This window comes from Pristis pectinata, chromosome 33 (assembly GCF_009764475.1).
Source record: "Pristis pectinata isolate sPriPec2 chromosome 33, sPriPec2.1.pri, whole genome shotgun sequence".
NCBI lineage: Eukaryota > Metazoa > Chordata > Chondrichthyes > Rhinopristiformes > Pristidae > Pristis > Pristis pectinata.
In genome coordinates, this window is record NC_067437.1 from 8,861,328 (window position 1) to 8,888,834 (window position 27,507).

A 27,507-nucleotide genomic window follows, 5' to 3' on the forward strand; every position below is an offset into this window, starting at 1 on the left:
TCAGATATTTCTGGCACGGATTTCTAATTGGGTTTCCTGCCCTTCACTAGACTGCAGCCTTGGTTATGATTATTTTAATTTTTTCTTCTTTGCTTTTCAGGTAGCCTTTTGAGAAAGATGGTGTGTTTCTAAACACAAGCACAAAACGGACACATGACCAAGATACACACATCCCCGGAGTGATCAGGATCATTGAAAAGGTGAGGGGGTTCAACGCAAGTATTCTGCAGTCATGTGCTACTGATTTTAGGATTGCTGTTTCCAGGATCTCAGTGTGTGGCAGATCAAACATGATGACATGGACTCATTTGCAGAGTTACAGATGTGGGACCAAACAGAACAGCCCTTTCAGCACAGGCACTTTGAGCAAAGTGGCCTCCTTCTGCGCTGTAAGATTCTGATTTTGTATAAAATAATGGTCAAGGAACCCTCCATTCATCCAAACTGTACCTTAGAGCTGTCGCAAGTTACAGCTGTTACATCCATGCTGAACATATGAGTAATCAGTACTTCTATCAAATGTGACTGATTTGTAGAGGGGGCACTGTACTAAAACTAATTCCAATACTCTGTCATCACCAGCCATCCCAAAAATGCTTCATGTTTGCTGAAGTAATTTTAGGCGCAGTCAGTTGCCGACATGACCCATTCCAAGTCTAAGAAGCAGCATGATGCAATCAAATAATTAATCCTTTTTTGTTAAGAAAAGGAACGCACAATGAAGAACCTGTGTGTTTGTTTTTGTTTGTCATATGGCAGTGACAAAAATGGTGTATGTTTCACCCTTCACCAGACTGCTGATTGTAGTCAGTGGGACATTCCATTATGAGTGATCATGCACTGTGTGGCTGAATATGCCAATTGCACCAGATTACCATGGATCACTAGGTTCCCTGCACTGAAAGAAATTAATTAAACAATTGGGTTTTTAAGACAATATGTTGCAGCTTCCTTCCAGCCATATTCTTTGCCCTATTCCTGTCCAATACTTCAATCTTTTTGGTCTTCTGTTCCCTTGCCACAAGCACAACGCTGTGTATTTTCTATTGCTGCGCTGTGTGATGGGTACTGCTAATCTTGTGAGCAAATGGTGGAAGTTGGGCATGCTACACAACAGTCCCAGAGACACAAGTAAGAGGATTGTTTAACCTAACCAGTCCTTGGGGAATCAATGGAGTTGGGTGCTGTGTTGTTTCGTACTCTGCCCAATTTGACTTGATGTTGATGCAAGTAGAAAGCAATATTGAGCAAAATGTTAAAATGGATACCACCCCCTGCACCACCCCCCCCCACCTCCAATTTGTGGAATTCCCATTCAATCTTTCCCCCCCAATAGTCTTAATTAGATTATTCTTGTTCTTACCCTCAGGGTCCTGATACAGTCGTGGATTGGACACCAGTAGGTCAGAGTGAAGAATCTTCTCAAATCCTGTACTCCAAAAAGGTAAATATACTGGGTCTACAGTATACAGGGCTGAAGTGTTTGGGTTGAATATTTATTTAATTTCTTATTCAACATGTATTTGTTTACTTTCGTCAAATAGCAAGGCCCCATCCTATGGAGAATTTGACAGTTTTCCCTTCACTTGTCAACTTGGACCAATCCAGGATAGCTCCAGCACAGATTAGATGCAGAAGTGAGGCTTCTTCCACTTTGCGGTCACAGAACAAATGCACTAACCACTTCAACTTGCATTTGTATGGTGCTTTCAATCTAAGTACTCCAAGGTACTTCCCAGAGGAATTGTGGTGGTGGGGGATAGAGTATTAGCAGGAGAAGTTTGGTTAAAATTAAGGCTTTTAAATAAAGACAAAGAAGCAAAAGTGTTTTAGTATCAGTTTGGTTGTTATGACTTGTTTTCCACTTTTCTGTTTTAACCTGTTTTAAGTAGATTATATTTTAGTGTTCATTTACAGGAGAGTACAGTTTAATCCTAATGACCTTGTTACAGTGCCAAGTCACATGTTTTCATTTATTAGTATCCACAGTTGCCCTTGCTTCTATCAGCTACTCTGCGCTTTTTGCAGGATTCCACTGTGAATGGAGCCAGTCACACTGAAGAAGATATGTTTGACCCAGGTTACGAACCTGATTGGGCCGTTATTAGCACAGTTGGAACCAGGACGCGGCCACAGGAGGATGTACGTGGTAAGAAGCAGCAGCTCATTACTGTAATGCATTAACAGTTGTTTTTTGCATGTTAATCATCTGCTTGTTAAGATAAAGTGCTGGCACTTGCACAAAAGTGACAGCATCAAGGGTAATGAAGTTAAGTATATTACAAATTAGGGTGACTTTGAGTTCTCAAATAATTGAGGTAACTAGTGTCACTTAGCACCAATTTAGAACTTGTATATTCTCAAATTTTTCATTCATATCATTTGATGAATGAAAATGAAAGTATTTCTCCTTAACTATAATCAGGAAGGTTTCTGCTCATCAAGCAATCTTCCATAGGCTGCAGTAGGATGCCTGAAAGTGGACAGGTTTTAATTACAGTCATGATTGGAAACAGCAATACACATTGTGTCCATCTGCGTGGTCCATCAGTTGAGCTTGAGACAGGAAAGATAGGCCAAATGAGTTTTAGGGATCAAGTACTCTAATGTTTTAGTGCTCGAGTACTCACACCCTAAAGTTAATAGAAATTCCCATCCCTATTGCAGATGGAATCCCAGTGATGCTGAAAATTCATGCACTGACTGTATCATAGAATTATACCAAACGGAAAGAGGCAATCGGCCTACCCTGCTGATGTCAGCTACGTTAAAGATCTATTCAGATTTATCTTCCCTGTCCTTGTCCCATATCTCTGTAAACTTTTCCCGCAGAATATTTATCCAGCTTTCTTCTGAAGGTTGCAATTGAATCTGCCTTTCATGCACTGCTTTCCAGATTGTAACAATTACCTTTTATCTCTCATTCTTTTGATCTGGTTAATTAGCAACTCTTCTGCTAATGGAAACCGTTTCTCCTTATTTACTCTTTCAAAACCCTTTGAGTATCTTTTGAAATCTCACCTAACCAATGACGTATCCTGCGAATAAAATTAGTAATTTAGTGTGTAGTTAGAGACACTTTGCAAATTTGACCATTAGGATGAGGGTCTAAAGCTTTGTGAGAAAGAAATCATGCAAAATTTAGAAAATAGTATCTCTAGTATTTTAGTAACGGGAATGCCTATGCATATTTGTTGAGAGAAGCTTGGGAGAGATGTAATTACCAGACTAATCTATTCATTTAAGTTTGAACTGTGGATTCAAATTGGGGATATAAACAGGTGATATCACTTATGATGCTGGCAGTCCTGCATGAAAAAGCACCATCCAGCTTCAAATAATTGAAATTAATCACTACACTTTGGACCATCCAGATAAAGCTGTCCTTTTTATTGGCAGTGTCTACCAACCTGAACGTTCAATGCCACCATTAACTACTGGTGCACAGCAGCTGTAATATATACCACCTCCAAATTGCACTGCACAATAATGTCTCCCAAACCTCTGCCCAAGTAAGTCAAGGGCAGTAGTTACATGGGAAACACTGCTTGCCTGAAGGCTTCTCTCCTTTTCATATACCAACTTGACGTGGAAATTTATCACCATTCTTTTTTGCCATTGGGCCCAAATCCCTACGCAAGCAGTGGTGTGAGAGTACCTGCACCAGAAAAATTACAGTAGTCATTCGGAAGGTCCCCCTCAACAGATGATGTAGTTGAATTTGGTCCAGTGACCCACATGCATGAGAAGCCAGGTAAGAACAGAATCAGCTGAGTTGTAAGGCCCAATGTGATCCCATAGCCTTCTGTTTAGGTTGTTGCATGAAGAAAGACCACAATTGTGATGCAAAACTCCCGAAACACTCAGCAGATCAGCTGAATCTCTGAAAAGAGAAGCAGAGTCAGCATTTTAAGCCTGATCCACTGAGAGCTTCCACATTTCTTTGTTTCTCTATCACCTTTTCAGCATCTGCAGTTTTTAATTTGCACTATGGTGATGTGCCTGGAGAAAGTTCTGATGGTGCATCTTTATAAGGATGACTGCTTTGGAAGAGGAGGCAGAATAATTGAAGAAGTAAATGTGGTTTTATGTAGGAGGTGGATCCAGTGGGATGAATAACTTGTTGCTCTGTGCACAAAACCTGTTCTTTGAGGCTTCCTTGGTTAAATGTTTTCCTTTTGTCCTTTTTCATGCCATCTCTTAGCTGTTGCCCAGTACCCGGGAGCACACAGCAAGTGGGCATTCTCCATCAGTCTGTCAGAGCTGAAGTCCATCCGGAAAAACAAGCCAGGCCTGGGCTGGTCATACCTCATCTTCATCAGCAAGGATGGCATCTCCTTTCCAGCTCTTCACTTCCATGCTGGTGGCACCAGAGCTTTACTCAAGTGTCTGTGTAAATACGTGGTTCTGGCTACGTGAGTATCTAATACCTGCATTCACCTTGTGCCATTGGACCACTCACCTCAGTGGTGCAGTCTGTTTTGCTCCGGTTATAAACACAGATGACATTTTCCTGGTGAAGCAAGGACTATAATATCCCATGTAGAGGCTGCTTCCCATTTTAGTTGGGGCTTACAAATTTCTGTTCAGTGCCTTTGATGTGTTTGTTCAGTAAAATCACTGCCAGTTTAGAGAAGTGTGGGGTTGGAATAGTGAGAAGAACCGACTATCACTCCTGACTGCAATATAGTGACCCCTCCCAGTATCAATCAGCTGTTACCTTCCAATCTATTTCAATCTTTGTCAATGCTTCCAGAGCTTATTCTATTAATGAAGTGAATTGCTGTTGGAATTTACTGAGGAAGGTTCAGTTTGTTTCCAGTTTTCTGTCTGAATTTGCTTGGTGTATAACATGGTTGCATGATTCTGCTAGCAGTTAATTTAATGGTTTGTTGACAGTGGTTATCAATGCTGATTGGCAGGTCCAAGAAGGACTCTCGTCTCTATCTGGTCTACTCTCATGATTCCCATGCCTTGTCTCAGTCTTTTGATGAGTTGCAGCTGTTCGATGAGCATTCCTCAGATCTGGTGTCAGTGAGTAATTCTGTTTGCTTGAAGCTTATTTTAATGGGGACAGGTTGGGATTTAATCAATATCCATTTCATGAGGCCTTCATGCATATTGTGCAGTGTTGATCGCCATTAAATACCAGCAATACTAGTGTTTAATATAGGCAGATCCACTTTTAAACAGAAACCATTATGGTTAAATGTATTGCTTACCCAAGTGAAACGATCAGTGCTATGTTCAGAGAAGAACAGTTTCTGTAGTGAAGACTCTGTCAATTCAAACACTCCCAGATCAGGAACAATATCAGTTGAGTACAGCATAGTGCTTCTTCAAACCCATCCCAATAATTACTCCCAGGATAGGGAAAACAGTAAAGCGCCCTCTATAACTTCTTAATTTGATTAGTAACATCTCTTTCTGAAACCAATAGGACTGTCTTGGGCTTTCTTTGGGGGTGGGGTGGAAATCTCAGTTTAACTTCACATTCTTCCAAACCTCAGAGAATATAGGCACATTCTCCTCAATTCATGAAGAAATCAGTATCATGAACTTTTGTCACAAACCTCTAAGGCACTGATAGGGGAATAGGGAAAGGGCAAGAGAATGGGGTTGTTTGTATACATTTACAATAGATCCCTCAAAGTGGGCTGAATGGCCTCCTGTCATTCAATGGTTGTAGCTGAAAATATCGAGCATTGCTCTTTCTTTCTGCAGCGTTTCATACAAGACCCTTATGCTGCGACCTTTGGCAGCTTTTCCAAAGTGACCAACTTCCTGCGTGAAGCTCTGCGACCCCCAGATGGTCCCCGCCATCGTCCAATACGTGAGATGGCAACCGGGCTGGACTTAGACCAGCAGGATGAGCCAGGCTTCGAGGTCATCACCTGTGTAAGTGGTGAATCTCTAAACCAGTGACAGATTGATTGCTGATGTATATATTTTGTAAGATGATGACAGAATTGAGAGAGAAAGAGACCAGTAAATTTAAGTCTTTATATCATCTTATTTTGGGAGAATTTCTGGTTGAAGTAAATAATTCCACTGGAAGATTTCTTCTTCTTGTCCTTCTCTTTAATGTTATAGCACGGAAATAGCCAATAGATCAATACTGGTGTTTAGGCTTCATGTGAGTCTTCCCCCATCCTAACAACATATTCTATGCCTGAATGCTGGACATATTTCAGGAAGTATTAGTGGAAAACATAGTCCACCAATAAATTTAAAATGGTTATAGTGCTGCAGATTGCTGGTCTGCAGGAGATAAGCATTGTGAACCTGTTACTTTTTGAAATCTGTGTTAACAGAAGCAAGGATACAGGATGAGAAATGCATCTTTGATCAGCAGTGTTAAATAAGTGGATTGGCATCAATTGCACTCTGCAAATTAAGTTCATTTGAAGTCAGTGGAACCAAAATATGTAGGAGGTGAGTACAACCGACAGCCAATACTCTTGCATTTGTTTAGCATGGGTAATTAAAGACTAATTTTTCTTCTCCAGTCTAGTGTTGATGAAGATCCCAGACTCTATAATTCCTTCAGACCAGCAACACACAGCATAGCACTGATGTTATCTTCTAATGTTCATGCTGCCTGGTATGGTATCTTTTTCCTGACATTTTCCGCAATGAATCCACATTCAGGACTATAATGCAGGACAGCACAGTGGCGCAGCTGTAGGGCTGCTGACTCACAGCTCCAGCAACCTGGGTTCGATTCTGACCTCCAGTGCAGTCTGTATGGAGTTTGCACATTCACAGATGTACAGAGGAGCTGCCACAGGAAGTGGTAGAGAGTACAATTTACAACGTTTTGAAGACATTTGGACAGGTTCGTCGATGGGAAAGGTTTAGAGAGATATGGGCCAAATGCAGGCAAATGGAATCAGCTGAGAAAGACACCTTTGTTGGCATGAATGAGTTGGGCCAGTTTCCGTACTGTATAACTCTGACTCTGTATGAGTGCATGACCAAAGGCATGAAGATTGATCAGATAATTGTTCACTGTAAATTGCTCTTGGTGTGCAGGTAAGTGATAGAACCTTGGTGGTGAGTGAGGAAGGGGATGGGGGTAGGAATGTAGGCAGAAAGGTCTACAGGGAAAATTAGTGGGGGAGCAAGAATCCTCTGTCAGCTAGTATAGATTGGATAGGCTGAATGGTCAACATTCTATAGAAATGCAGAAATAATTTGATAGGGTGGGAGGCTGCTGTCATGGAGCCTAAATGTCAGTATTGACCTACAAGGCCTGATGGCTATCTCTGTGCTGTATGTTGTGTAATATGAAACAGAAGTGGAAATCTCACAGTGATATCCTGTACTTAAAGCAGAGATTCTACACATCTGCACCCAAACTTTCTCTGGGGCATTAAGATCTTTATGTCCTTCTTACTAGCAAGCTGATCTTGGTCAGAGGCCCACAGTGCAGCGGCAGGAGACTCTAACGGCTACAGAGTGGGAGAAACATCTGGACCCAGAAGGAAGGGTTCGGGATGTGGAAGAACTGAAGAAAAAGATTTTTAAAGGAGTAGGTGAATTCCTTCATTCATTCATTATCAGATTCTGTATTTTTATTTAAAAACATTTCATGCCATTATCGCAAAGTATCCTTGTCCTAATTACAGCTTGATAACATAAATAAAGCAGGAATTTAGAGTTATTTTGTTAACAACTTTGAACCGAGAACAGAGCATACTGTGAGAAAGTGCAAGTAGTTCTGTGGTTCAGTGACCAATAGATTTTTAAATGTTATGTGGACTGACGGATTTGAGATTGAAGCAAGAAACTGGCACTGAGGTAAAGATTAGCCACAATCTCATTGAACGACAGAATAGGCACAAAGTGCTGAATGACCTACTGCTGCCTCTACCTCTTGTATTTACTGAATGGTACTCCATTAAGAGATGAATGTGAGTTCTGCTCCCTTGAGGTGAGAGGGCCAATCTATTAGCATGAAGAATGGGTTGATAATCTGGAGATTAGAAGTGTGAGAGGATAGATACTTGGAGATTTTACTGAGGAGGATTGGCATTGTCTCAGGATAAAGGGTTGACCATTTAGAGCTGAGGTAAACTGACCTGAAGGCCAGTATTATCACTATAGTAAAACTCTGTTAATCTGACATGTTCGGGACTTTGGTGCCGAGCTAGTGGATTTTCAGGGCTAATGGATGTTACTTCATTAATTCCCTCCTTTAGAAGATGCTACCCAGTATCATTTCAGTGAACCCGATGAGTTTAAAGGGAACACAGAAAATGGAACAAGGTAAGTTTCAAGGGAGTGTTTATAGTGTGCGTGGGAATCGGGCTCCAGTGAGTGGACAGGGAGAACAGGAATTGGGACCCCAGCAAGTAGGATGGGAGAGTGGGATGCGGGGCCCTGAAGGGCAGGATGGGAGTGTGGCATGTGGGGCACTGAGGAGTACGATGGGGTGGCAGGAACCAAGGGTATTGGTGAGTGCTCAGAGAGGACTGGAGCCAGGGTCCCAGTGACTTTTGCATTTTCCATTTGCCTGATAAGCCAGATACTGAACCATTGAGACTTTTGAATGGTCAGATACAGGATATCCGAGTTTTGCTGTAATTGCCCCTTGAACTCTGGCTTGTTAACCATATTCAAAACAATCCACTTGTTTTATGTTATTGTTGCTGATGCTAGACGTAACTGAATTTAAATTCCTCACCTGCTGTGGTTCGATGTGTGTCTCCAGATCAATAATTTCAGGCCTCCAGACATTAACTTAGTAAATTACTACTTTATATAGTAAGCCCTTAAGTCTGTGGGAGACACTAGGAAGACAAGTCAAAGTTGACTGAGTTTGTACTGGATTTTTTACATTTCAATTGTTGATATAAAGAGGAAAAATAATCTGTACCTGATCACTGGACTTTTTTTTAATGGAACAAGGTATGACTGCCTGGAAAGGTAATACAAGCAAAGTCAATAATAACACAATAAGAGTAGAACGTTTTGTGAGCTATGGGTGGAGAGCAAGGACTGGACCCTAATCATATTCAAGGGAAGTGCACAGGGAGCTGTCTTCCAGTCTCTACCTGTGCTGTGTCTGCTTGATAATACGTCAGAGTGATAGTTTGGTTAACCTGATCAATGTTCCTGTCCAAAGATTCAAGGCATGGTTTACATTTAAAACAAGTTTAACAGGAGATGGGCTGCAAAGCTGTACCACAATCGAACTGCTTAACTTGCTAAATTGGGGAAGGAAAGAACAAGCCTAAAATGGAAAATGCCAGAAATACTCAGTATGTCAGGCAGCATTTGTGGAGAGAAGAAAATAGGTTTGTGCTTCACATTGATGAAAGAACAAGCCATACCTGAGTTGGCTAGGTTTTCTGCTGCCTCTGAGATCCATATCTCAAGCTCCAATTCAATACTAGTACAGAGATCTTAAGGATAAGTATTCATCTTCTGTCAGTATTATCATAAACATGATTTTATGCGTGTGACTAATGACAGGTTTCATTTCCATAGAATTAAATATGGAAATTGGTTTATTATTGTCACATGTACTGAGGTACAGTAGAAAAACTTGTCTTGCATATCGTTCATACAGATCAATTCATTACAATGCTGCATTGAGGTAGTACAGGGTAAAACAATAACAGAATGCAGAATAAAGTGTCACAGTTACAGAGAAAGTGCAGTGCAGGTAGACAATAAGATGCAAAGTCATAATGAGGGAAACTGTGAGGTTAAGAGTGCATCTTATTGTACTAGGGAACTGTTCAATAATCTTGTAACAGCAGGATAGAAAGCTGTCCTTGAGCCTGGTGGTATGTGCTTTCAGGCTTTTGTATCTTCTGCCCAATGGGAGAGGGGAGAAGAGAGAATGTCTGGGGTGGATGGGATCTTTGATTATGCTGGCTGCTTTACTTAAGGCAGCGAGAAATATAGACAGAGTATTTACTGGGTACTTGGTATATACTTAGTATAACTGGGAAGAGATTGTGAGGACCAATGCCCTATTTTTAGTGAACGCCTCCTCACCTTCCATTGTTCTACCAACAGTGCAAGCAACTTATTGTTTGTTTGTGATCTTGCTATGCATAGATTGGCTGCTACATTTCCTACGTTGCAATATGGCTGCACTTGAGAGTACTTTGTTGGCTGTGGAGTGTTTTGGCAAGTACTGAGGGCTTGAAGGTTGTAGAAATACAACATCTTTCTTAATTAACATTTGGGCATCTTGTTTTCCCATATTCATTTTGGACCTCCTTATTATAGGTATAGGATGGCTTATTTCTTAATGAGATGGTGAGTGGGTGTTCCTGCACTCGGTGTACATGTTTTATCTTCTGTTGCTGTCATTTACACTACAGTTAAGTCATGGAGTTGTACACCCTGGGCAGAGGCTACTTGTCCCAGAACTTTCAGCTAGGGCCCAATCACTTGCTCTCTCTCCCCTAGCCCAGCATATTTTTATTCTTTTATTTAGTTATTATGGACTTTGCTCATGTTACCCCTTTAGGTAGTACATTCCAAATTGTCATAGCTTGCTACATTTAACGAAAAACACTTTCCTAGCTTCCTTCTAGTTTCTTTGCTACTTGTGTTAACATTCAGTTCCTCTCCCACCAGCACCCTGTTGTTGCGGCATGAATTGGCTACCACCATAGCAACTCGCCAAAGGTTCTTCCAAGAGCACCTTGCAAAACCACAGCACTCACTCCCAAGATGTTTGTGTACTGCCACCATCAATGAGATCCTTTCTAAAGCGCACACTAGTCTGACTCTGATGTATATCACTGTTCCTTCATCTTCATTGGGACAAAATCCTAGAATCTCTATTCCAACAGCATTATGGAGCTGTTTAAGAGGGCAGCTCATAGGTGATTGGGAATTGGCAATAAATTGCTTCATTGCCAGCAAAGATGTGCTGTCTGGTTACCAATCCTCGACATTGGAAACCATTTGTTCTCGATTCTTCCCGTCAAAATCCCTTAATCTATCCAATTTATTCACTATTCCTTTGATCTCAGGGATTGTGCCACAGCATCCGTCGGGAAGTTTGGAAATTCCTGCTGGGATACTACCCCTGGGACAGTACAGCTGAGGAACGCAAAGTTATGGTAAAGCAAAAAACGTAAGCAGCAATTCTACTTGTGACCTGCATTGGAAAAAGTGAGGCGAGGAGGCAATGTGGTTGTTTGCACTGGCATGTGGAAACTTGGGTGTTAGGCCAAGTGCAGAGGTATCCCAGAGGAGGGCAGTTAACTAGAGGGTTGATGGAATTCACAAGTAATGCATTTTAGTAGCATACTTCAGATGCAGACATATCTTTCAATGTGATTTACGTTTACAGGCTCTAAGTTTACACTCTTGTTAACTGACTGTGAACATGCTAAATTCAGTAAGCCCTAGCTAGTTCTGAGCTGCTGTGAATCCAGAGCAGCCACTGAGTTTACTGCAAAGTGACTTGAAAATTTCCATTAATACATTGTTTTTAATGAACTAAGACATCTCACAGCACTTCACACAAGCTCTGTGTAACAGGATATGCCACCAAATCATGAGGTACTAGGCAAGGAGTCCAACATCTTCATTGGAACATTTAAATTTAGAGATTTCGAGGAGTACCTTGGTTACAGGTGACAGACAAGGAAGGGAGAACGGAGAATGCTGGCAGCAGAGAGTGGGAGGATTCTTGCTCTGTAATTGACGGTACAGAGAGCCTTCTAACCCAGATCGTAAATGAGCTGGGAGCCCAATGGGATGGTGCTGCTTTACCTCTGTCTGTCTAAGGTGTGCTTGAATCCTGACACAAAGCTGCATTTTTAAAAAATTATTCCTTCCTTATAACTCCCACGTCGTGGCTTATAATGTCCAAGCTAGCCAAAAAAGTAAGCTACATCCTCAGATCTTCCATTCCCTGGACCGTACAAGCTAACATATTGGTGATTTTCTGTAGGGATGAATATTTCCGGATGAAACTGCAGTGGAAGTCAGTGACAGAGGATCAGGAGCGTCGGAACTCCCTGCTACGGGCATATAAGAGTCTGATTGGTGAGTTTGTTGGAGAGAGGAGTGAACTTTTAAATCAATCTATAGTGATCAGAGATCTAAGGAAAGACGGACTTATATTTCTGAGGAAACTTTCGCAACCTTAACTTATACAAAAGGGCTTGGCAGCCAATGAAATACTTCCGAAATATAATGTGAGAAACCAAGCAAGATCTACCAAACAACCAAATGGTGGGGTGATTAAGGGTGGAATATCAGGGATAAGTTTCTTGCCGTTCCTCAGCTAGCAGCCAAGGATAGTTTATGTTTATCTGAGAGGGCAGCTGGGTTTCTGTTTAGCATCTCAACCAAAGGGCAACTGCTGCTCCAGTACAGCACTCCAGCTGCACTAGAAGCATTGACCTGACTTCTGTGCTCAAGTCTCTGAAGCACTACCAAATAGCCACAGCTAACACAGTACTCTAGAAGTTCCTGACACTCAATGCCAAGACTTGCCTAATGGGCATCTATGGGCAATAGTGGAGGGCAGGAAGTATGCTAACAACATATTCTATTAAAGACAGTAGAATGGGATGAATGTAATGGCTTACAAGGGGAGTGGGATTAACCCTTTGGATCAAAATCCATTGAAATTACTAATTATGTACTCCCTGAATCACCTTTTCAAGTACTGTACTATTTATGTGATGAAGGTGGTGTTTGAAGGTGGTGATGAACTGCCCGTTAAAATGGTGTAACAACCTTCAAATCAAATTTTCCCCATATACAGTGCTATAAATATTCAGCATTGTGCCTGTCTATTTCATCTACAGTCCCTAAAGCTGACTGCATTCATATTGACAATCTGTCCAATGTGTCTGATGGTGCAATTTGAATTCATGGGTCATGGCTCTTGGGTGGCAACTGTGGGCATAAAACAAGGAAAAAGCAGGTCATTGTTTACACAAAGCAAGATGACAGAATATTGCAGTGTAGAGGGATCTGGTTCCTAATCCATGAAGCACATAAATGTTAGCATGCAGGTACAGCAAATAATTAGGAAAACCAATGAAATGTTGGCCTTTATTGCTAGAGCTATAGAGCATTAAAGTAGGGAAGTCTTTTGATGCAGTTTTACAGGGTATTGGTGAGATGGACATGAAATCCTCAGTCAAGTTTTGATCTCCATTTTTAAGGAAGGATGTGCTTGCATTGGAGGCAGTGCCAAAAATGTTCACTTGGTTGATCCATAGGTTGAAGGGGTTGACATGTGAAGAAAGGTTGAGCAGGTTAGGTCCATACTCATTGGAGTATAGAAGAATAAGAGGTGATGTTATTGAAATATATAAGATTGTGAGTTGGATTGATGTTGAGAGGATGTTTCCTCCTAATGGCGGAATCTAGAACTAGGGGCCAAAGTTTCAGATGGAGGTGAGGAAGAAGTTCTTCTCCAAGGGTCATGAATCCTTGAAATTCTGTACTGCAGAGAGTTGTGAGGCAAAGTAATTGAATATAGTCAAAGAGGCGATTGACAGGCATTTTACATGCAATGCAATTGAGAAGTATGGGAAGACAGGAGAGTGGTGTTAGAGCCAGGACTGGACCTGTCATGATCATATTGAATGGCAAAGCTGGCTTAAGGAGTCTGAACTACTGCTGCTTATGTTAGTATGTGCCACCTGCATCATTATAGGATCCCAGCCTTGATATTGGTGGGGTCTGAATTGCAGCACTGTTGAGAAATCCCATTTTTGCTGACCTGTTGGTCCAAATGGCTGCTAATCATTTGGGCACCGCATTTACTTAGTTAGCAGTTAGCATTAGCGTTGGAGACTGTGTACTAAAATTGATTTTTACCTGCAGAGCGAGATGTTAGCAGGACTGATCGCAACAACAAGTTCTATGAGGGGAATGACAACCCAGGCCTGGTGCTGTTGAATGATGTGCTGATGACTTACTGCATGTACAACTTCGATCTGGGTAAGATCCTGCCTTGTTTCTCTGCGTTCGCACGCACACACAGACGTTGCTGAGGTAAAGAAATTTAAGGAGAAGATTCCCAACTTTGAGGGCACATGTAGCTGATTCAGTAGTGTGAGCCATTTATATCTCAGGGTTGTAGTTCAGGGGTATATAAGAGTTTGGGGCAGGAGGCTGGTGAAGTGAGGTTTGCAGGCTTAGGATGAGAATTTTCAATGTGAAGCTTTTAATGGACTGGGAACCAGTGTGAGTCAGCAAACACAGAAGAATGGGTGAAGGAAGCTTGTTATAAGGTATTGGCAAGAGCAACATAGATATGGGCTTACATTTATGGAGCATGAATTGGAGATCAGCATGGATTGAATTGATAATAAAAATATTTTAATTGTGAAATTAGTTGTAAAGCAAAACAAAAAGTATTCTAATTTATCTGCTACGTCCCATCGTTCAAGCCTCTTCCCATCCTCTGGTTGACCCAACGCTGACTTCATTTCTGAATGCTCCTTCCAATGGATTCCTCTCCAACCCAGCTCCTGCCCAACCACCTCATTGGTGTCTCTCCAGTATATGCCTCAAGTCCTGCAGCTATTGTGGTACAATTCAACCACTGAGACCACATTCTTCCCTATCACCTGATCTGAGTTGATGTTTGCTGCTCAGTGTTCTTCTTCACGTTTTTGGATTGTATTTACTAAGATAAAATTCACAAATAAATTCAGGTTATCACTCGGCCAAATAACAACAACCGGTTCGTGCACAGCAGAATCCACAGACAGCAATGAGATGATCAACCCATCCATACTGGATCCAGTTGAGAAAGGAATGCTTGTGCATCTAGTTACAATGTGTGCTAAGGTGCTATACACTGCTGTCTGTATAGTATCTTTGAATTGACAGCACAGGAAGAGGCCGCTCAGTCCATCATACCTATGCCAGCTCTTTAAAAGACCATTACGATTAATCCTGATCTCTCTGTTTGTTTCTCTGCAGCCCTTAAAAGTTGTCCCTTCTGTGTTTTTCAAATTCCATTTGAAGCTTCTCTTTCATCTGTTTCTACTGCCCTTTCAGACAGTGAATACAAAATCATAAAACCTCCCTGTTTTAAAAACTATGCTAATTCTCGGTTCTTTTACATATGATCTTACATCTGTGACCCCCTAGTTGCTGACCTCCTGCCTGTAGAAAGAGTTTTCTTATTGACCCTATCAAATCCTTTAAATAGTTCCTCCCTTGTCCCAAAGGCGTAGGGGTTGGTAGGTTAATTGGCCACTGTAAATGGCCCCTAGTGTGTAGGTGAATGGTTGACTCTGGGGGGTGGGAGTTGATGGGAATGTGGGGAGAATAAAATAGGTTTAGTGTAAGTGGGTACTTGAAGGTCAACACGGACTCAGTGAGCCAAAGGGCCTGCTTCCCTACTCCTATAACATTTAAATTTTTTCCAGTTCAAGGGAAAATTTCTCCAGCCTCTCATCCCTTATAATGTTCTAATAAATCTACTCTGCACCCTCCCTCTAAGCTGACATCTGAAATAGTTCCTGTTGCTCTATTGTACAGGTTACGTGCAGGGAATGAGCGACCTCCTCTCTCCAATACTATATGTGACCCAGAATGAAGTCGATTCCTTCTGGTGTTTCACAGGCTTCATGGAGAAAGTGGTGAGTTCCCTCAGTGGCAGGGATGTTCATTCTGCTTTGACAGGAATGGAGAATGTGTAGCTGCCTCTGGAGCCTTGGCTCTGTATCCTTTCCTGTATCACCTTGGACAGCCTCAGGAACCCCTAAGGAGCAGGCAGAAGAATGGCTGTTGTAGTTCACGTTAAGCTGAGTCCTCGCTGCATATACATGCCTCTTGTGTGTATCTGACTAGCATGTGCCTTATTTGCGCACCATATAGCTTAAGTCTCAGTCAAAGAGGCATAGACCAGTAATTTCATCCTACCAGGTTTTGCTTTCTTCCCTTAGTCATTTATCTGCTATTAATTGCTCTTAAGGGTAATACTCTGCATAGGACCAAAGATGTTAATCGTAATGTTCAATTGGCAGTATATAGCATGCTGCTCTGATTGGTTCATGAGTGTCATATGATACTTTAGGTAGTCAGTAGGTATCATGTGATCCTTTGCAGTCAGTTAATGTGGAATGTCTTAGCCAATGTTATTTTCTGGAGGTCCTTTAATGAGCTTGAGAAACCGATCCTCAGGGAAAGGATTTAATCTCTGGTTGTGTAAACCCTGCTCATGAAAGTGTCCCTTGCCTTTGTTCACAGCACCGGAATTTTGAGGAAAGTCAAGAGAGCATGAAGGAACAGCTGGAAAAGTTGGCCCTACTGCTGAGGGTCCTGGATTCTGCCCTCTGTGACTTTCTAGGTCAGTGATGTATCCCAGCATCTATAACTCTAGTAGTAACTGCTGTCCATTGTGTCCTCACAGCTGTCATTTTGTCTTTAGAAGCCCATTGTATTTGTAAGTGTTCTGTTTAACAGTCACAATTTATTTTTCTTTGTATCTTGTGCATGCAAGTGACTTCAGTTTCCTCATGGCTTTTGAATGATGCCAATAGAGATATGGGCTTTCATGTGGCACCTGGCTGTCTGTTCTGGCTTGGTTATTTTGTCAGAGACGAGACTACCCATCTTCTTTCACCCAACCCTGTTGAGGAGTTCTCAGCAATGTTTGTGTTTGTCACTGACTATAAATTATCTCTCCATTATTACATTGCTGTTTGTGTGAACTTTCTGAGGACAAATTTCCTTCATTATGGTGCTGACTGCATGTCAAAAGCACCTCATCTGTAAACCACTTGGCATTATAAACTTTTCCCCAAAACAGAGACACTGGAGGGCATATGTTTAAGGTGAGGAGCAAGAGGGTTAGAGGGGATGTGTAGGGACAATTTCTTTTCACCAGAAGGTGTTTGCAATCAGGAATGCACTGTCTGAGAGGTGGTGGAGGCAGGTACTCTCACATCATTTTACAAAGTATCTGGATGGACACATGAATCGCCAAGACATAGAAAGCCATGGACCCAAGTGCTGGTACATGGAATTAGTAGAAATGGATACTTGATGGTTGATGAGGTGAAGGGCTTGTTTCTGTGATGTATGATATTTATGAATGCAAAGTTTTCTTTGCATTTGCGTCCAGTTCCTCTCTTCCCTCGAGTTTATTTCCCTTCCACGCAAATATGTCTTGCTATTCATCTCAACCACTCCTTGTAGCAGCAAGTTTCACGTTCTCGATCTTCTGGGTGAAGACGTTTCTCCTGTATTTCCAATTGCATTTATTATTTATCAGTCTGAAACTGAGCCATAGTGTTTGCAATCGTAGTGTCATTTGACCCCAAGCTGGGTTTCGGATTCCACATCTATACCATCACAAAGTCTACATATTTCCACCTCTCTTTGGCGCAGCTAATCTGCTGTTGAAATCCTCCAGAATGCCTTTGGAACCATGAAGTCTCACGGTAACGGTGCACTCCTGGCTGACCTTTCTGGTTCCATTCTCTTGGTCATTCAGAACTCTGCTGCCCTAATTCATTCCATGGCTTGTTTACCCATGCATCTGTGTGCTTGCTAACTTATGTTGGAGCTCCATTAAGCAATGTCTCAATTTTATAATTGTTACTTTCATATTTCTTCAAGTCGCTCCTTACCCCATTTCTCTTGACTCCCTCCAGCCATACAACTCTCTACGATCTTTGCCCCCTTCAGTTTTGACCTTCATCATCCTGTAAATTGGTCCACCGTTGATGGCTGTGCCTTCAGCTGCCAAGACCCCAAGTTCTGGAATTCCTTATCTAAACCTTTCTATCTCTACATCTTCGATGAGCTGCTCAAAAGTTTGGTGCAAGAGATGGGTTTTAGTCACTTGCCCTAACGTTACTGTTGCTTCACTTTCAGCTTTATGCTTGATGATAAGATAACCTGTGAAGACCTTTTGAGACATTATTGGAACAGTAAAGGTGCTATATAAATGGAAATAGATGTTGATTCAGTTGTGTGCTGGTGAGAGTTCCTACATGTCATCAGCTTCAGGATGTCCTGTGAGCCACGTGTGTTCCTATTAGCGCATCAACACTTATTATTTAACCCAACGTAGTTGCAATTATGAGGCACGACCATTTTGTTCATAATGTAATTGAGTCCTGGCAGTCCCAGGTTCAATCTCCGTTTTGTGCTGTCAATTGCTTTGCTTGCAATTAATCTTGCCACAGTCTTTCACTCCCCTTGTATGTAAAATAAAAATGTCTTAAAAAACCAATCTCTTCCAGCACATTATCAATCCATCTCCATTTTCTTGGGTCAGTTTCTGTTTTCCACATGCCTACAATGAACACTGTCATTGTAACCACCCCCACCTCCCCAACCCCAGCTAGCCAGGAGATAGCCAGCCAGGACTCATGATCCATAAGTGATCAACACTCACTGGCCACTCTCCAAAAGTGAGGAGTGACCTGATTGGGATTAGTTGTGATGCCAACTGCAACTGCAGTTATCTAGGCTGAGAACACCTACTGCTAGTATTCATTCATAAAAATAGGCTGCTTGCATGAGATGCTGGAGCTATGTAATGCCTATGAGGTCAAACGCATGCTTAATATCTTGAAATAGGAAACAGAGTTAAAAATTAAATAAACTATTGAGAAATAGAAGCACTGGAGACCTCCTTGTGTGTCTGTGGGTCTTGTCTGTGATAGACTGGCTCTTCTTGCAAAAAGGTGATCGAGGATGTTTGAGTTGTATAGAGAGCCACACAGTGAGTGTGCCTTGTAGTGCTAGAGACCTGGGTCCAATCCTGACCTCTGTGCTTCTGTGTGGGGTTTGCACATTCTCTCTGTGACCCTATGGTTTTCCTCCGGGTGCTCCAGTTTCCTCCCAGATCCCAAAGATTTGCAGATTGGTACTTTAATTGGACACTGAATATCACCCCTGGTATATAGGTGAGTGGTAGAATCTGGGGAGAATTGATGGAATTTTTGAGAGAATGGGAAAAAAAAATTAGGATTTGATGTAGGATTAGTAATGGGTGGTTGATGACCAGCTGTATGACTCGGATCTCTCTTACTCCCTCACATTAGCTTTAATCTCTTGGCCTACTCACAGTATAAACAGAACAGATTATTCTTTTCCCTGACAGCTGTTAATCGAAAGCCATCGTTTGGACAGACTCCATCCAATTCAGTGGGGGCCTGAATGTTGTAGCATTGGCAATTGCTGCTGCTTCTACATTTCTCTCTCCCCCAGAGGCTGCAAGAGAGACAGCTCCCAGGCCTCAAGCTGATTTCAAGAGGCAGTTCCTGTGCGTCTGGGCAAGGTTTGAGACAGATTCAAGCTCCGTGCTTGGATAGCTTCTGACAGTTACTGTCTACACCTGCATACGGCCAATGTTGATTTGAGTGAGGGTTAGTAGGGGTTGCTACGAACTTCTGGAACTAATATGGAAACAGAACCCCATCACAATTTTTGTTTAAGCTTTTAAAGAAACCTTGTTACTGCTAATTCTAATCCACAGTAATAACAGTAGAGACTGCCAGGAAGATGAATTTTCCATATGTAACTCTGTGTTATCTGTATTGAGGGTTGAGTGAAAGTAAATATCCAAATATCAGTCTCTTGAAATCAATAAATACTATCTGCTTTAGTTCATTGTTTTCATTTGGTGATAATATTCCATTGATTAGAAAAAAAATCTCTGGTCTTCTGTCACATTTACTGGAATGAGCACATTAATGAATGGAATTTTTTTTTGTTGATCTTTGAATGTGAGGTGATCAACATTTACTGATTGGAGACAACTGATCGGCCAACCCTGTGGTTATAATTCTGGGGGCTCTTTTACTCTTGATTTATCTGCAGTGTATTGTTGATTTTAGAGGGTTATGGTACCTTTTGTAGGGGTTTCGTTCATTTTTAAGGGGGGGAAGGGGGCTGTTGTTTCAATGACCTTTTCTTTGGTTGGGGAAAGCGATTTTCTTACGCTCTTTGTTTGGATGGCTGGGGTATGCCTACACTGCCCTCTGATGGCGGGCTGTGCCTACTCTTGCTATGCAGCTTTATTCCAATGACTCTTCTCTCACCAGATTCTAGAGAGTCAGGAAACCTGTGCTTCTGCTTCCGCTGGCTGCTCATCTGGTTTAAGAGGGAATTTTCCTTTCCGGATATACTGCGGCTTTGGGAGGTATGTATTTTGCATCCGTGAAGTGATAAACTGCATTGATAATGTTCACACCTATGTTATCTAGATGTCCAATTTATGCAATTCCAATTGCTTAGCTTTGTGAGACTTTCCTGAAATGAATGAAGTGACTCAACAATGTTAAGGAGGCAGCTGCAGGTGTGATGAGATCATCTTTGAATGCTGTCAGCCCATCTTATTGTGATCTAACCGTTGGTTACCACGTGACACAGATGCAGACAGGAGCACAAAAGGAAGCCATTCATTCTGCGAGCCTGTGCCAGCTCTACACAAGAGCAATGCTGCTAGGTCAACTCCCCTGAACTCTCTCCATAGGGACAGCACAGTGGCAAAGCAGTTAGTGTTGCAGTTTCTCAGTTCCAGTGACCCCAATGCAATCCTGACCTCTGGTGTTGACTGTGTGGAGCTTGCATGTTCTCCCTGTGGCTATGTGGATTTCTCCCAGGTTCTCCAGTTCGTCCCCCCACTCATCCCATGTTGATAGGTTAATTTTCCCCTCCGATCCCCTTTTAAATCTTTCCCCTCTCACCTTACCCTCACCTTGCCCTCAAATTTTAGACTCCCCTGCCCTGGGAAAAAGACTGTGCCCATCCACCTTATCTATGCCTCTCATAATTTTGTATACTCCTGTAACGTCACCCCTCCACCTCTTCCATTCAAGGAGATGATTCTCCACCACCTTCTCAAGGGCACTTAGCAATGGGCAAGAAATACTGGCTTTGCAAGCAATGCCAAGATCCTGAAAATCAATAAATCTTTTAAGTTATAAAAGAAGTGTTTGGTGCACCTATATAACAGTGAGGGATGTGGGATACATCAGAGAGTGATGCTGAGTGGCGTGGCTTGTTCCACTATGAACCAGCAAACTACCATAGAATGTAACCCATGCTGCAGTTCTCCACAGGATCCCGGGACCATGTTTAGTCATTTTGAGTTTGTTTTGCAGTTGTCATGTAGTTATTGATTGGCCGAGCTCTGCTTTTGTTCCCCTGCTGCCAGGTACAATGGACAGGACATCCATGCCCTAATTTCCACCTGCTGGTGTGCTGTGCTATCCTGGACTCTGAGCGAGATGCACTGATGAACCCCAGCTATGGCTTCAATGAGATACTCAAGGTAGTCGCTCAGAAATGTTTATAAAACGCAATTCCCTGCTTTATTTTCATGCTTATTTCCTTTAATTTGATGACCAGAATGCATTATCTTCACCTCTTCAGACTTTGCTCTTTGCCATGGTTTCACTTTCTAACAAATACCAGGAAAATGGTACCTAATAATAGTAATATTGATACAGCCTCAAAGGGTTCTGCTTCCCTGTAGCAGGGGAAGACCATGTTCAAATCCAGTCTGTGATGCCTGGCACAATAAGAGGCCAAGCTTGCTTTTCTAATTGATTTGAAATTCCATTGCATTTAATGGCTCTGAGGGAACTGAGATACCTGTGTGTCACACGTGCTACATGCATGTACATTCTTTGGATGGGTGGGTTGCACCATTGCCTGAAATCAAGTTCCCACGACAGAAGCCTAAGCACAGTAATCTAGCCCAGTGTGGTACCAGGAGAGTGAGGCACTGCCAGGTGCTGTCTTTCAGTTTGACGAGCCTTGTCTACTCTCTTGGGTGGATATACAGGAATAATACCCAACACAAATTTGAAGAGGCACCGGGGGGTTATTTCTAGTGTACTGACTAACATTTCTCTCTCAGTCAACATCTCTAAAATGTATTGTCTAGTTATATATTACCATTTGTGGGAGCTTGCTGTGCATAATTGGCTGCTGTGTTTCTTGCATCATGCAAGTGGCTAGGAATCTGTGGCGAGTAACTCTCCTCCTAACTCCCCACAGCCTGTCCACCATCTGCAAGGCTCAAGTCAGGAGTGTGAGGGAACACTCTCCACTTGCCTGGATGAGGTTCAACAACACTCAAGAAGCTCAGTACCATACAGGACATAGCAGCCTGCTTGATAGGCACCCCATCCACACCATTCACTGACTCCACTGGCGCGCAGTAGCGGCAGTTTGGATCATCTATAGGATGCACTGTAGCAACTTGCCAAGACTCCTGAGATGGCGCCTTCCAAACTCACCACCTCTACCAGCTAGATGGACAAGGGCAGCAAAAGCATGGGGAACACCAGCCCCTAGTAGCTGTCCTCAGAGCCACAAACTATCCTGACTTGGAAATATATCGCCGTTCCTTCACCATCACTGGGTCACCCTCCCTAACAGCATGTGGGTGTACCCACACCTCAAGGACTGCAGCAGTTCAAGAAGGCAGCTCACCACCACTTTCTCAAGGGCAACTAGGGATGGGCAATTAAATGCTGGCTCAGCCTGCAAAACACACATCCCTTGAATGAATTTTTTTTTAAAAAAGTGACTAAACTTCAAAAGTACTTAATTGGGTGTAAAGTGCTTTGGGATGTCCTAAATGATTCAAGTGTCTTTGCATGACATTCTTGCTTTTCCGGAGGTTGTGGAATATTAGCACGCTACATATTCTCTACTCCTCCCCCTTTTACCTTGTTTTATTTTCCCCCATTGTTGGGGTCTACCAGTACTTTAAAAACCTGCAGTGGGGAGCAGATGGTTAGTTGACCCATTCCTGGGTCTCACCATTGTGTGATTATTTGAGTACTCAATAGTTACTGCCACAGTGATCAACTGCATCAGTGCTCTGGTGTAGGTTGATAGTCTCGGTTCTCTGAGTTCCTCTTTGCTCTCTTGCAGCACATCAATGAGCTGACCATGAGACTGAACATGGAGGACATCCTGTGCAGGGCAGAAGCCATATACCAGCAGCTGGCTGCCTGTCCGGTGAGTCTGGGCAGGGGCAACCACGGGCAACAGTTGCCGTAATGTACCACCATCTCCCCCACAGCTATGACTTTGTGTGGCATGTGAACCTGTCTGGGATGGGGACTCGATGGGATGGGGGCAGCCCAGTGGTGCAGCGAGTAGGGGTGCTGCCTCGCAGCTCAGTCTGCTGGGGTTTGATCCTGACCTCAAGTACTGTCCGTGTGGAGTCTGTGGCTGCATGGTTTCCTCCACGTGCTCGGGTTTCCTCCCATGTTGGCTTAGTTGATTGGATGGGTTTATTATTGTCATGTGTACTGAGATACTGTGGAAAAACATTGTTTACGTGCTATCCAGACTGGTCATGTAAAACATAAGTAAATTGAGGTAGTAAAAAGGAAACAATGCACAAGGAACATAGTGTTGCTGTTACAGGGAAAGTGCAGTACAGGTAAACACAAGTGCAAGATGGGTTAGATTGGGAGATCAAAAATTCACCTTTAGTGTACGAGAGGTCCATTTAAGAGTCTTACGGCAGCGGGATCGTAGCTGTCTTTGAGTCTGGTGGTACGTGCTTTCGGATTTTTGTATCTTCTGCCTGGTTGGAGAGGGGAGAAGAGAGAATGTCCGGGGTGGGAAGGGTCCTTGATTACGTTGGCTGCTTTCCCAAGGCAGTGGGAAGTGTAGATGGGGTCACTGGAAGGGAGGCTGGTTTGTGTGATGGACTGGGCAGCATTCACAACTCTCATGCAGGTTGATAGGTTAATTGGCCACTGAAAATTGTCCCTAGCATGTAGGTGAGTGGTAGAATCTGGGGGGAGTTGACGGAAATGTGGGGAGAATAAAATGGGATTGGTGTAAATAATGGCTTGATGGTCAACACTGGCTTGGGTGAATGGCTGGTTTCTGTGGTGGATGACTCTGACCACTTCAGGTGGTGGGAGGGATACCAAGCAAAGAAGACTGCTCAGTAAGAGTGAAGTGAGGATAGAGAATGATTCAGCACCGTGAAATACATAAAATAATGCACTTTAGAACAAGTTACTAATAGTTTTGTTGTAGAAAGGTGCAGTGGAATGAATCGATGCAGCCTCCATTGGAAACACTGATTGAGCCAATTTGGAAGTTGGGGAGCAGAGACAGTGGATCTGTGACAGGGAGTGGGGAATCAGCAAGGGAGTTGGTGGGAGGGGTCAGGGGAAGGGTAGCGGGAAGGATGACAGCAGAGAGTGATGCGTGCTCGCGGAGCTAATTACTCACAGCTCTCTCTCCTTTGAACAGCAGCTGCAGCGGAGCGTGCAGCAGATCCTGGGTCTGGCAGAAGACACCACCCCCACCCCCAGCTCGAGCTCAGGCTCCGGTATCGGAAGCTCGCCCCAGGCACTATCCCCCAGCCAGACACACGAGTCGGAGCTGACTGACAGCGCCTCGCACAGCCTGCCCGACAGCAGCATCGAGATTCTACACACTGACGACGGGACCATCGAGTCTACCCACAGCCCATAGGTACCGGGGAGGGCCCTCCGCCTCCCCCCAACAGAAAGCCCCAAGCTCACAATGAAGATGCACATTTTCACCAAAGCCTTGAGCAAGATGTTTACCCTAACAGCAGCTTTGGAGATGAGACTGACTCCATCCAGTTAACCCTGTGACATGGACAATATCCGTCCATCACTGACTTTGCTTTGTTCTGGAGAGTTGTAACCATAAATGGGCGTGATGTTTATCATGGTTCCTGTAGGCAGCCAACATCTCATTGCAAATCGGTTACTCCTTTTAGATTATTTGAGTGCCCTTGCACAGCAGAATGCTGCTCCCATCTTCAGAGGCTATTTTTCTGAATGGTTTTATGTATTACTCGACAGGTCAGGCAGCATCTGTAGAGAGTGAAACAAGAGTTAACATTTTGGGTTGATGACTTTTCAGAAAGGTTAGAAGTTACGGAGGAGGGGAGAGAAGTGGAAAGAACCAAAGGGTAGTGATAGGGTGGAGACCAAGAGAGACTGAATGACACAATGGTGATGTTAGCTAAAGGAAAATGGTAAAAAATGGGGAAATAACAAAAACTACATAAAAGCAGCACCACACCTTTTATTAGGTGTGTTATTATTCACCAACATTATTTCCCTCCATCAGTTCCACCACCACCAATTGTGTCGTTCAGTCTCTCCTGTTGTTCTCTCCACCTCTGCTCACTTTCTCTGTGGCATAAAACACGTTTTATCTCCAACCGTTCCCAGCTCTGATGAAACTTCATCAACCCGAATCATTAACTCCACTTCGCTCTCCATAGATGAACACATGAAAATCTACAGCATTTTTTGGCTTTAGTTTCAGATTTTCAGCATTTTGCTTTGGGCTTTCTTTTCCCACCAAAGGAACATTAGTTACTGTCACCTTCTGCAGCACTGCAGCCACACTCCCGTGGAGTAAGTTTAATTCCATGTTCACTACAAGATAGCAAGCATTCATCATACTGATATCGGCCACAGCTCTGCACCTCGCTGGGTCCTGCTTTCTCAGATACACTCTCTCTTCACAGGTGCTATCTGTTCTGCAAAATATTTCCAACATTCTTTGTTTTTATTTGAAGAAAAATAATAGCAGCGCTCCCTGTCTCCCTATGTCCCCTTTCTAATCACTACATTTCACATGGTTTAAATCACCCTCTGCCTCCTAAGTGCCACTGTTGCCTGTCAGAAACAAACATTGTGGACTTGGCTCAGTTTTGCTGAGATTCTTGCCTCTTGATTTTGCTGATTTGGGCATTCTTCTCCTACTCCCATCACTCATCACCTCGGTATAGCGCCATTGTCCTGGCAGATTCCTCCTTTACACAATGGTCTATTAATCTACTCTCTAAGCATCACTTCAGAATATTTAAGTGCTGTGAGGTGTGTTAAGGCATCCTATAAATTAGCTCTTTTTCACAAACCTATTTTTGTTGACTTGATGGATTTGATGTTGACTTCATTAATCCATCTTAGTGATGGAGAAGGCTGCAAAATATACAAAGTGAGAAGTCTCTTCTACCTGTATGTTTAATGGTTTGTGATTATGCTGTATTTAAATATTGGTTGAAGATTTTTCTTTACTGGTTTAAAAAAATATATATATATATCACTGTAGTACAAATATGTATCTGAATGAGTAGATTACAAATTTGAAGTTATGTTCTATTGTGCCAAATAGAAGAGAGAGTAAAGTTTGATGTAACTCAAATTATATTGAATATGAGAGAGATTGCACAATGTTCTCTCTCTCTATTCTCTCTCTCTCTCTCTCTGCTTTTGGAGTACACATTTATTTGAGTTTTTTCTGAGTTTCCTGAAAAGACTTTTTTTGGAAAAAAAGCACTTGCATTCCATACTATTCCATCCACTTGCTGAGGCGTTGTTAGTGTCTGGAACACAGAGCTTCCAAAGTTAGCCACAGGATGCAATGGGCTGCTGAAATAGCAAGTTTCGGACAGACAGTAGACATCTTAGGCATAAACCACCCTGTCTGGTTTGGGTAGCAGGAGCTTTCCTCTGTGTGAAAGGGGCACCCTACCTGTTCTGGGATTGTTTAATGGCTTTGCTCAGTATCTAGTCTGCTTTCTTTTTCCCATGCAGCTGTTCCTGCTCTGGGAATATTTGACAGGACAGTGTAGGAAAAGCTCTACAGAGTATTTAACCCACTGAGTGCCTAAAGTTGTTGTTTTCATGTCCCCATCACTGACGCGCCCCATACTGATTCAATAAAAGAACGTGTTTAGAATAACCTGAGGTAATTATCATTGTTTACACATCAAATCAACTACATCATGGAAGATGGTGCAGTGCAAACGCTGCAAAATGTTCTATGAATCACCAATTGCGTAAGGTAGATGTCGGATGACAGGTGTCAAACCAGCAGAAACCATCCAAAGGTTGACTGGAGGAAAGGCCACTGAGTGTAATGATCAGATTCCTGCCAGCTAGTTAAGGGTCAGGCCATCTTAATCCTGAGCTCTACCAATGCCCTGTAACATACTGCACATTGTCCCACTTTATCCTTTGCCTGTCTCAATTCCAGCCACAGGTTGTCACTGTCATTTTATGCTGACTACTGCTCCTATGTCACCAGCCTTGAGCTGCTAACTGTGGACCCTTCTGCTGATCGTTCTGAAACTATAGACCTGATTTGTGACATTTAACAATAATAAAACTCAAATATATCTTACACAATGATCTGACCTTTTTTTAATCAATTGCCTTTTCTTTACACAAATAAGCAGACCTCCCCTGATTATGGCTTGGTGGTAAACCAAATGTGTTTGTAAGTACCAGACTACTGAATTGGATTGTTACCAGACTAATGGATTGTCTTGAATCCGGCCTGACTACTTAAGCTGAGCTGGATGCCAAGGATCAAATTCACTGAGGTCTTGGCTGTCTGCAGCCCTTGACGGGAAGCAAATGTGGGGCGGAAACTCATCTCTTGTCAAAGCACATTGGCTCTTTTTCCCTAGTATTTTGCATGTTCCTTTAAATCAATGAAAATAATTTAAAGAAAATGACATTAAAAATATCTTCTGAAAATAAAGTTAAT

At 42.7% G+C, this 27,507-nt stretch overlaps 1 protein-coding gene across 1 annotated transcript; it reads left to right on the forward strand.

Moving 5' to 3' along the window:
* The first annotated feature begins 106 nt into the window (after positions 1-106).
* Positions 107-27,507, forward strand: tbc1d17 (TBC1 domain family, member 17). The gene is made up of 16 exons (XM_052043195.1): positions 107-200; positions 1,370-1,444; positions 2,029-2,149; positions 4,205-4,415; positions 4,923-5,034; positions 5,725-5,898; positions 7,403-7,534; positions 11,004-11,107; positions 11,933-12,027; positions 13,828-13,944; positions 15,499-15,599; positions 16,210-16,309; positions 20,022-20,119; positions 21,137-21,253; positions 22,870-22,956; positions 24,217-27,507. Exons 3-16 carry the CDS (start codon positions 2,068-2,070, stop codon positions 24,439-24,441), a joined length of 1,755 nt encoding a protein of 584 aa, XP_051899155.1. The 5' UTR covers positions 107-200; positions 1,370-1,444; positions 2,029-2,067; the 3' UTR covers positions 24,442-27,507.

Bases quoted from the DNA above. Each gene is read 5' to 3' on its own strand.
- tbc1d17 (XM_052043195.1), top strand. From the start codon at position 2,068: ATGTTTGACCCAGGTTACGAACCTGATTGGGCCGTTATTAGCACAGTT. The intron at 5,035-5,724 runs GTGAGTAATTCT...TTCTTTCTGCAG, and splicing joins ATTCCTCAGATCTGGTGTCA to CGTTTCATACAAGACCCTTA. The intron at 20,120-21,136 runs GTATGTATTTTG...CCCTGCTGCCAG, and splicing joins ATATACTGCGGCTTTGGGAG to GTACAATGGACAGGACATCC.